The following is an 11,139-nucleotide window of genomic DNA, read 5'->3' as shown; positions in this document are numbered from 1 at the left end:
TGTAGGCCATCCCAAGCACCGTCCTTGAAAGCGTCTGGATTCCCGTCCTAGGCTTATAGAGCCCCTGTCCTGATGGCGCCCATGCCTCTCTGAAGCGCTGTCTGTACCCGAGCGCAGGAACTCGTGGCGGCCGGGCGGTCCTGAGGGCAGAGGAGCGCGGAGCCCAGCTGGGGTACTTGCCGAGCAAAAGCCCGTGCGGAGCCGGCTCGCCGCAGCTGGGCTTCAAGGCCGCCGCGCCAAATCCCTGGCTGCGCCGTGTGTGCGAATCGCTAGGAGGAGGCGGGAGGAGAGCCACACTGAGGGCCTCTTCACTAAAGAATCAAGTCTGACGGCGGGAATGGGGGTGCGTAGGGGCGGGAATCCATCAGCTCCACAAAGTGACAGGGCCCTTTTATCGTAAATCAAGTTCAATCTCGCTCTCGCGAAGGTCCTCTTCTTTCGGCGGAGCTCCCGCAGGGGCGACCCGCTGTCCCAGACCCGATAGTAGCAAGAGCTGGGAGAGACCCAAATCTGTATCGAGAGGGCGCGGGCTGAGAGCCGCGGTGGGGAGCCGGGCCTGGGCCCAGCGCGACCTGCAGGGCAGCTGCCTCGGGAGCGCTTCTGCTCTGCCTGCGATGGCCGAGGCGGCGGCTCGCCGAGCGCGCTCCGAGCTGTGCGAACAGAGGAAGTATGTGCCAGTTAGAAGCGTTCCGCCGGCCACCTCGTCGCAGCCGCGGCGCAAGGTCTTGGAGCCCGCAGACCTGAGGCCCGACTCCTCCCTCGTTGGCTTCCACTAATAACTTGTTATAAATAGGGACGATTTAGAGTTGATCTGTCACTGAGCACTACTTACCCCGAGATCTTTGGGTTTCTGAATTACTTTATTGATCTGAAGATTTTATTCTTTGGAATGTGACCCTGTTTGGACTTAGAGCTAATCAGGAAACGCTGCCGGGGAGGGTGCTTTGTAACCACTTTGCCTACCTCCCCCTGGGCGCCGCCGACCCTTCCTTGACGCGCTCGCTGCGGCAGCCTAGGCTTTACCCGGAACCCGCCAGCCCGGGTTACCTAGCTCCACCGGGTGCCCTGGGAGCTGTCTGTGGTGCTAGCAGAGAGAAACCAGGAGCGGGAGACCCAGTGGACGAGACAAGGAGAGGAGGAGACAAACTGAGAATGTGAGGTTGACCGAGATGGTCCACCCAGCAACACTCAAACTGACAGAGACCTTCAAAATTCAGCCAGAAGGAGCGGGGGAAATAGTCCCATCTGGGTCATCTCATCACCCCAAGACAGCTGACCGGTTTTCTAATCCAAGAGGCCAATGACACCTCCCTTTCTCTGAAAGCACACCTCCCCACAGCCCCACACACCCCTCTTACTTACCCCTACCCAGCCCTGTGGATGAGGTAAGAAGTCAGCGCACTCAGCACTGGACCCTAATAAGAGTCCCTAACTCCAGAAAAAGACACAAATGTTAGCAAAGAAGCCTGGAGATGACCAAAAATGGGACTGGACAAAGACCTGGTGGGAGACTCAAAGAGGTTGGGGATATTGTTCCAGAGTCCATAGGAGTAATCCTGGAGAAGCCCCCACTCACTCATCTGCCCACACCTCTCTCTAGTCAACAGCCAGGGTACAGGGCAAGCCCAAATTCCCTACCAAGAATTCAGAGATGCAAAAGAAACATCAATTCCCTCCAAGGCTTGACCCTGCCCCGATCATGTCCACCAGTGGTGAAAAGTTTCATTCTTTCCAAGCATGTTGACTTCAAGCTTGTTTTTTTCAAAAAACAGGCAGCTCTCTTCCAGTATATTTTTGTAGCCACGTGACTTAACAAGAACTAAAGTTTCCCTTGCCCTGGGGAGATCTTTTCCAAATATTTTTAGAAAGTTAAAAATGTAACAAAACAAACTACTCACAAGTCACTTGTTTAAAGAGGGGAGGTGGGATACAACAGACTCCTGGGGAAGGGCTGCTTAGGCAGGAGTCAGATGGCAGGGAGGGAGGAGGAGGGAGAGTAAGCAGTTTTATTTGCAAGGGAGGAAATCAGCTGTCTAATTTGCCATCATGCGGGCTTTCATTTTAAGGGGTGGAGCAAAATTAAACGGATACAGGGTGGTAGGTATCTTTGCTGGAGGCATTGAGCCAAGAAGCAATCACTACTTTGCAACTCATTGAAAAATCACTAGTTTGGGCTAGAACAGCTGGCTGCTAGCCAGGGAGTTAACTTCTTCCTTCACACTTACTACAGATTTATGCTAGGTTTGCTGGGGTCCCCGAGCTGATCTTGGTGTTGGCAAATCTAAGAGGCCTTTGTAGGTCTTTAAACGTCTCTCTGAAATACATTTGTATTACTGTGCTTCTGTAGGAAGCAAAGATTGTCACTGAAAGTCCCTGTTTTTCTAGCCTCCGACTTAATCAAAGGAGCAATCTAAACAGAGTCCAGCCACAGAGTGCCCTTCAGACACCAGCTGAAGGTGGGAAAAAAGAAAAAGAGTACAGCTCCCAGGGACAGCTGTCCTCTGGTTCTCTGTAACTCCAGATTTCCCATGAGAATAGGCCTCCGCCTGTTACCTTGTTCCTCACTTCTCAGAAAACCTGGGGTTGCACTCTTCACCTCCTAGCCAACCCCCCAGTTTAGTTGAGCAGGCACAGAAGGAAAGAAGGACCCTTTGTGAAGAAAAAAATTGGGTTTGCATTTGACTTTTAAGCAAGTGACTTTTGAATACCAAGGCACCTGCTGAGGTGCCCTTTGCAGTACTGCTGCAGAAAAAGAAAAGAAAGAAAAAGAAGGAAGGAAGGAAGGAAGGAAGGAAGGAAGGAAGGAAGGAAGGAAGGAAGGAAGGAAGGAAGGAAGGAAGGGAGGGAGGGAAAGGAAAAAAAAGAAAAGAAAAAAGAAAAAGAAGGAAAAGAAAGGAAAGGAAAAGAAAGGAAAGGAAAGGAAGAAAGGAAGGAAGGAAGGAAGGAAGGAAGGAAGGAAGGAAGGAAGGAAGGAAGGAAGGAACAAACGAGGCACCCACCCAACTTTTCTTTCTAGGACAATCTCCCCCAGCCCACAACATCCAATCTGCCAACTTGTACGCAACAGCAGGTAACCAAACAAATTTAGAAAGGACACTGACACATTCAGTTGCATGATTTAAGGGGTGAAAGAAAACATGACTTTGAAGAAACTTGGATTTGGGGAGGACTATAATTCATCCTGAGTAATTGCTAGCAGCAGAGGAATATGAGGTTAATTAAGAGATCTTGTCTCTGTAGGCACAGTGCTTCCCTCTGCATTGTCTACCTCAGGAGTTCAAGTTCAGCCTTGAGTGTAAAGCAGCAGTGGGCAGACTTCCCGGCCCACCCTCCTGCAGGTGGCTGGGGACTGCTGGCAGCAAATGGGTGCTCTGGCCTTGTTTGGATTTGTAGTTTTGTGTGTTTTTCATACCTGGATCTGAATTAATTCTTTGTACAGATTCTTTGTAGGCATGAACTCTGTGGCTTCTCAAATCCCTCCTTGTGCCTAGAGTTGACCAGCCCTGATTTCAGTACAAACAGAAACTATAGCACCCTCAAACCTTGGAGAGTGCCTTTTTAGGCCTAGGCAGACCACTTTTAAACTGTTTAAACTTGATCAAAAAGCCCAACTGCCAGATGAAACAAGGAGGGTCTGCTAAGTGCCTAGGTATTAGACATCCTAACAAGACATAGCAGCGCCCAATTTCCAGCCAAGCCCAGCTGTCTAAGTTTGTCTCAGCTAAGCAGGCAGAACATGAGAAGGGCCAGTCCAGACCCTTTTGTTAGAATCAAACAAGACCAAGACCAAGTTTAAAGCAAATTGATGAGCTGGAGATAAATCTGCAAACCACTTCCTAATTAGCCAAGATCTGATCAAGGTGCCCCCAGGCAATTTCCACCTGGATTTCACCTTTCTTCTCTTCTTATTTCTCACCCCTCCTAAATATACATTCCCACATCACTTCACATTTTTAAAAACATTTTTAACTACACTAAGGTTCAACCGTCAGAGAAAGCTGGAGGCCAGGTCCAGATGTATTTTAGCTGCTTGTATTACCTCTTTGTCACTGTACTAGGGTATGAGTGAGGATAGAAATGTGAGGATACCCACATACGAGATCTGACTCTGGCTACTTGGGGGCTAGAGAGGAGTGGGAGGAACCTGGGAACTGTAGCTGTACTAAGTGGCTCCTTCATACAGTTCTGAGCACTGAACCTGGTAGGGAACCAGCCTGGTGGGGGGGGTGAGGGGTGGTGTTTATGGTTGACTTAGGCCAGGGTGCTACAAACATTTACTTACACACACTCACACACACTCCTAAAGCAGGCAGTGGGCCTCCTCCACACTCTGGGCAGGGTCTCCTATTTTGCAGTCCCAGCTGTCCCAAGGGTGCAGATAAAAGGCTTGGCAGCCAGTCTCAGCCTGAGTTCACCCTTGCAAAGGAGCTCCAGGCATCGCAGCACAACGAACTCACTAGGACAAGCGGCTTCGCATGGGGCTGGGGGCTGGACGCCTGCCGCCAGGGACTGAGAAGGCAACGATCAAAGCTGCCACAAGGGTTTATTAGTTGGGCCTCTCCAAGTCCCCCCGGGGCGTCCTAATTGCTCGTCCCACAGCCTCCCGCTCACAGGCTGTCCGACCGCACGGGCGCCCAGCCGCGGGCAGCAGAACAGCTGCAAGGCCCGAGGAGAGTCCGCCTGCCGCCCTGCCCCTGTCGGCACTGTCATCACTGCCCAACGCTTAGGACCCTCGCTGCCCCAGGAAGACCCCTAGGAGGAGGAGGGGTGGACCGAGGGATCACCACACTATCGGTCAAGCGGGGGCCTCTATGCAGGTCAGGACGGCAGCAAAGTTGGTCACCGACTTAGCCAGCACCAACAGCCTACAAGTACAGATTTTCTCCAGGGCCTCCTGGGTTGCTTTGAAACCATCCACTTAAAGAGAAAGGAACTCACACTTATCAAATAATGGTTCCGAAGAGGCCAGCACGAAAAATGGAACTGCTTTTATACAAGCCAACCCAACTTCTTTACGGATTTTGTAAATTCCTAATATTTCAGAAGAAATTTGTTGTTCCAAACCAAGTCAGCACTTCATCATAGTACATTCTGCTTTAGTAAAATCAGCTCCCTTGGATTTCATCACTTGTTAAAAAAAGATAAACTTTATTTTTGCAATTTCAATCACAAAAAAATCTATATTTTTGTCTAAGCATTTATTTTACTGAATCAAAAAGACATGAAAAGAAAAATCATGTTTTTACTAATGTATATAAGTGACTCTTTTTGGACAACATATAATAAATATGATATATCACTTATCACTCAGTCTTTCAAATGTACATTTTTTTCATATTATGGAGCATGCCACTTTTCCAAAAGAAAAAAGGTCATGAGAAATCAGTGCAAAGTTCTCAGTTACCCTCCTCTTTTCTCTGGGGCAGACGGAATGTCCTCGGCAACGCCCTTTGCCTCAGCACTTGAGGCTGGCTGTCCATCTACAGTTCTCTCTGCCTGTGCGGTTTCCGCTCCGTGCCCTTCTTTCTTCCCTCCTGAGCCCTCCCCCCTCCCTCCCTCCTGCTTGTCCCTAAAGTCATTTTTTTAAAAGAATCTGAGGTTTTGTTTTTGTTGTTTTCACTTACTGATCGCACTTTGAGTGGGGTCAGCATTTTCACCAGTCACACTGCTGTGTGGGAGCTTTCCAGCCCTGTTTCTAGGGGTGGGGAGATGGAGAGCAGAGGGCTGGCTCCTCTTTGGGGGTCCCCGACCCACTGGTAAGCATCTTTCTCTCTTACTCCTCTGCCTTCCAGAGTCGGCTGCAAGGGAGGCCTAGTGGCTTGGAGCGGGGAGAGGAAGGGCAGCAGTCCGGGTTGGGCAGGGATATGGGGAAGGGATTGCAGTGCCTTCCTGCAATGTTTTCACCGGGGGTGTGGGGTGCCCGGGATGGGGCTGGACAAGGGATTAAGGGCTGGCTGTCCCCCAGGCCCTAGGCCGTGGATGAGCACGCGGGGCACCAGGGGCCGCTGCAGCTGGGGATGGGGTGCTGGAGGAGTCCGGTACATGCTGCTGTACATGGCAGCGGCAGCCGCCGCCGCCGTAGTGCTGTCCATGCTGCCCAGCAGGCTTGGGTGATAGAAATAAGGCGATGGAAACATCCTCTGCAGCGCTGAGTAGTTCCCTGCCTCGGCCAGCAATTCCAGGCCCACCGCTGTCTGCCGCTTCCACTTGGTCCTGAAAGAAAGCGGGCGTGCAGGCATGCTGTGGGCATGGTCCAGGCACCAAGACCCAGCCCCTTCTCTGGCCCCTTCCTGCCTTCTCCTCCTTTCTCCCCTGGGTGGCAGGAAGACTCAGAGACCTATTCAAACTGGCAATGCACTACATCTCCTGCCCCAGCCTTGCTCCCAGAAAGACCCAAACCCAAAGCCAGTTTTGTAAATTATACCTTCAATGGCAGAGACCCTCACAAATGAGATCCTACAAGCTTTGCTGCCTTTTCCTAAAGCTCTGCTCTGCTGTTGCCCCCCTTGTAGTTTGACTACTTCTGGAAACTTTCCTTAGGGCCAAAGGAGACTTCCACAAGCAGTCACTTTCCTCCTTCCTTAATTTCCCTTCCACGTCCCCCCACTCCCAGCAATCCCAAAGAGTCTGCTCTCAGCCCCTCTTCCTTCCCCCACAGGCTGAGAGAGAAGAAACCGTAAACAAAAGGATGCAGAGACTCCTAAGTCAGGGACCCCAGCCCCTCTCAGTCCCCAGGGCTGGGAGACATATTTCTCTCATAAGCCTGACAGGACCTTACAGTGGGCAGGGAGCTTAAGGGGAGGATGGCAACAAGGTCTCAAAATGGAATTCATTTGAGGGAGGGCTCTCCCAAGGGCAAAGTACCTCCTGGCCATTCTGAGGGGGAAATGCATTTCAAGATATTTCCTCCTCAGGGAGAAAGTAACAATCAAAACCTGTGATCAGCTTTTCTCAGTCTCCTCCTTCCCCCACTGCACACCCTGCTAGGAAGAAGAGAGCAGGCGGTTGCTCAAATGCCTTATGAAGGAACGCAGGACTGGTGGGCCATCCATACTCAGCAGCTCCAGCCAAATTAATAAACATGTCGCCCATTTTAAATTGGCTACAAATGACACTAATGTTTTCCGACAGAATTAGGGTGGCTGAAACCGTATGTAATGAGACAGAAAATTATGGTAAAGATGACGACTGGATGGGCATTTCCAACCGCACTTATGGACGATTAGAACACAAGCGAGAGAAAAGGAGGGGGAGAGAAAATCGAGACAAGGAGATGAGTGCCAGGCTTGAAAACATAGCGAAACCTCTGCCTCAGATTGCCCAGGTTCCGCTCTACACTTCCCGGCCCAGCAAGCACTACCAGTCACTTTTACTTTCTTAATTTCCCTTCTAGAGAAGGAGCAGTGCCAGGAAGGTTCTGCAGCACTCTTGCTCCATGTTGAGACAGCAAAGGCAGCCAGTACAGGGGACAGACCCACACTCCCTCCTTCTCCCTGTACGGATGCTTGGCCAGCCGCCGATTCTCCAGCCTGCAGCTGCCAAACCAACTCTAACCCAGCTGGGCTCTCCTAGTCTCTGCAGCTACACTGACCAAGGCTGGGACCCTGCTTCTACCAGCCGCCTCACAGGCCAAAGCAAGGACATTTACGCCATGGCGGCTGGGACAGCTCTGTGGAGATAGCAATAGCTGGGCCGGGCCTTGTTGTCGACAGCTACAAACCTTTGGAACCAGCCTGGGGCAGGCCCAAGGGGTGCACCACGCAGGCTCTCTGGACCTGAGTGTCAGCTGCACAGATGTCTCAATTTGAGAAGGTGTGGCTTCATTGATTTGGGGATGAAGTGGGGGGAATTCCAGCGGCTCAGGTTTCAGAGGAAAAGTAACACCTGTTAAAGCACTTAGAAGTGCAAAATTGTCCAAATTCCAGCTGCCCTTTGGTCCCTCTCACCTTGGGGGTGTGGCTCATCCCTACCTCATCCTTAAAGCACCCCAGTGCCCACTCCAGGGTCTCTCTCAGTCCTTAGAGTCTCTGGAGGCCAGGAGGGAAGAATTTTCATGACTTAAATGGCCAGACACCTTTGTTCCCACAAACTGCCTCCCTTACCTGCGGTTCTGGTACCAGGTCTTGACTTGGGTGTCAGTGAGGTTGAGCGCTGCAGCCAGGTCCATGCGATCCTGCACACTCAGGTACTTCTGCCGCTCAAAGCTACGCTCCAGTTGATTGAGCTGGTGGTCGGAAAAAGCTGTCCTTGCTTTTCGAGGCTTCTTGGCTCTCACAGGGGGACTCTCACGGCTACTCGTAATCTCCCGGTCCCCTTCCTCCTTTGTCCCTACCATAGAAACCCAGACACAGTGGTAAGTTAGCCTGGAATGGGGAAGGACTGAGTGTCCTCCTGGCATATACTTCCACATTCCCAAGCCAACCACTGGCCTCGGGGGACTACACTCTGCCACCCCCAGAACACACACACACTCAGGCCTTAGCCCATGTGGAGGAAGAGGGCTGTTTTCAGACTGCAGAGTGTGGGCCTTGTTCAGAGGTTCTAAAGGGGGCCTAAAAGGGGGTCTGATCTTCACGTGGTTGGAAGTTTAGAAGTAAAAATTTTTAAAAATAAAACTTTTAAAAAGGGTTATTTTGTTATTGTTTCGTTGATTGACAGAGATGCTCTCCCTTATCTTCATTGTTTTCAGTATTGTTTATTGATCCTTGTTTTTCTGGTAAAGAAATATACTGACTTTGTTTAACTGATTTGGTACTTTTCAAAGGGTCTTTCTACTCTTTTTTTTTTTTTTTTTGAGGAGGGGGCATCTTTTTCATTTTACTTTTTTCTGTTTTCTGAAAGTTATGGGTGTTTGTTTTTCTTTTTCAGATGCACCTGGGAAATGTTGGAATCAAGTTTTCTGAAGCCTGCATTGGGCCTTTTAAAGTTTCACAAAGAGTATGTCACCCAAACACCAAGTTGAGCTCAAAATCACTGAACCCATCCAGGTGACAGCATGGAGATTTCCGGATTCTATTTGTCAACTTTGGTTTTTTACTGAAATGCTGGGAAATCGATATGTCAATCCCTCCCTGTTTGTACCCGTTTGTGCAGCGCTCCTTGATCTTCCCTGCAGGAAGAACAATAATCTCTCTAATTGACCCACTGGGGAGGTTGGTGCACAAAAAATCGCCAGACCAGACTGTACATCTGTTTTGGACACTATTATGCTAATGCTATAATAGTAAAATGAGGAGCTAACATCCTACCTTCCAGACAGTCAGCATATTTCTTTACCAGAAAAAACAACGATCAGTAATAATAAACAACGTATCTGTAAAGGAAGAAAAAACGCTCCTGGTATATTAAAACTCTTCCCATGCAAAGACTACCACATTTAATTATGAAATTGTCTGAGGAGAAAATGGGAAAAGGGAGTTCAAGGACAATTTCCATTGTCATCTTTTTTTTAACAAAAAGGAGATTAATCCAATTTCAAAAGATTTTATTTTTATAAATACTACTTCCTAATTACTTGTAAGGAGCCAAAAATCTTCATAGGATACAGATATTCAGTTGAGGCCATAGGATAAGAAGGGTGCTTTTAAGAAACTGATTACAAATTTTTACGGGCTTCCCTATACTAACCACGATCTAATTTTTTAAAAGTTGCTCTGTTCATGAAACTCAGAAATTTTTCCTTCATTAAAACCGATAATTCCTGTGATGGTGTTTAGAAAATACGGTGGGGGGTGAAATCACTTGCATTAAAGAACGAACACCAGGTTGTGATCACATCCACGCTAGCTAAGTGGTTTCTCTCTCCCACCTCCCCACATTCCCATTCCCATTCCCATTCCCATTCCCAAAGTCTCAGCTAGAAAAACCCCAAGTCCATCCCTTTTATCAACGAAAAGTATTTCCTGTCGGATGCCCTCCACCCCCGCTTAACCCCCAATAAATTAAAATTAAGTAAAACAAAGGAAGGAGCTGGATGGCCGTTGAAGGTTGTGGGGTAGAAATTTAACAATAAACAGAACTTCGAAGAGTCCCCAAATCTCACGCCCAGGCCTCCCTTCAGCTTGCAGTCTTTTAACCGTCGCCCAGTCGCCCGAGATGCGCCCGGAATCGCTCCCCAGCAGAGATCTGCTGAAGGCTGAAGGGGAGATTGGGAACCAGGAGGACAAGCCAAGAGCGCTGGGTGGCGGGACTCACCATGGCATTTGATGTCGCTCTGGGAATCCTCCCGCTTGTCGAGTTTGGTTTTGCTGTCCTCCTGCTCGAGCTTTGGCCTGAAGCTCTCGTGCACTGCGTTGCTCTCCTGCTTCGGGGTGTGGTGGGGAGAGGATACGCTGGTGCTGTAGGGTGCACATGCCGCCAGAGGTTTGCTGTCGCCCAAGATGTCCTTAATTAAAAAAGAAGACGTAGAAGTCCTGGGGGCCGAGGCGGCCGAGCCCAGCTGCTGGGCGGGCGGCGGCGGCTGCTGTGGCGGCGGCGGCGGCTGCTGCTGTTGGGGCGAAGGCTGCAAACTTTGGGTCGGGGCCGCGGCCGGTGGCGGCGGCTGCTGGCTGTGGTGGAGGTGGTGATGATGCTGGGTCGCGTCTGCTACCAGATGCTGCTCCGGGGGCTCCATGGTGACTGAAATAGGAGAAGAAGGCGCCGTCCCTACGGTATCAATCTCCGAACAGGGAGATGGGGTGGCCTGACTCCTAAAATCCGCGGTCCTGGCCTCACCGAGCGGGCGGAAATCTCCGTTCATCATGCCCGGGCTGCCTGAACTGGCACTGGATAAAATCGTGTCTATTCCAAAACTCGACCCGCTGGCCCCTTCCATTGTTGTCATTTCTACATGAGCTCCACGCCACTCCGCCGTTCAGCAGCCGCCCGGAACCAGCGAAGGAAGCTATCGATCGTAAAACAAAATAAACACCAAACAATGTTGCCGCCGCTTAAAAAAAAAAAAAAAAAAAGTGGGGCGGGGAGAGAAGGAACGGTAATTGGGAAGTGGCAATCGGTGGATACTTTCGACACAACTTTTTTTCTCTTATGCAAAAAGTAGGAGTGGGAAGAAAAAAAGATGATGCGGGGCGCGGGGGTAGTTAAAAATTTTTCTGAGAAAGCTCGGAACGTGCGCTCCAGGAACTAGCGCTCCAGGAACGA

General features: G+C 50.1%; 1 protein-coding gene across 1 annotated transcript; it reads right to left on the bottom strand.

The window, feature by feature from the left end:
- Positions 1-5,128: 5,128 nt before the first annotated feature.
- Positions 5,129-10,929, bottom strand: BARHL2 (BarH like homeobox 2). Its single transcript, XM_007978019.3, has 3 exons — positions 10,195-10,929; positions 8,103-8,328; positions 5,129-6,213 (listed from the first exon to the last, which is right to left on the bottom strand). The coding sequence occupies exons 1-3, from the start codon at positions 10,820-10,822 to the stop codon at positions 5,901-5,903; spliced, it is 1,167 nt and encodes a 388-aa protein (XP_007976210.2). The 5' UTR covers positions 10,823-10,929; the 3' UTR covers positions 5,129-5,900.
- Positions 10,930-11,139: the final 210 nt, after the last annotated feature.

This window comes from Chlorocebus sabaeus, chromosome 20 (assembly GCF_047675955.1).
Source record: "Chlorocebus sabaeus isolate Y175 chromosome 20, mChlSab1.0.hap1, whole genome shotgun sequence".
NCBI classification, from domain to species: domain Eukaryota; kingdom Metazoa; phylum Chordata; class Mammalia; order Primates; family Cercopithecidae; genus Chlorocebus; species Chlorocebus sabaeus.
The sequence above is the reverse complement of the archived record's forward strand: the minus strand, read 5'-3'. Positions and strand labels throughout refer to the sequence as shown.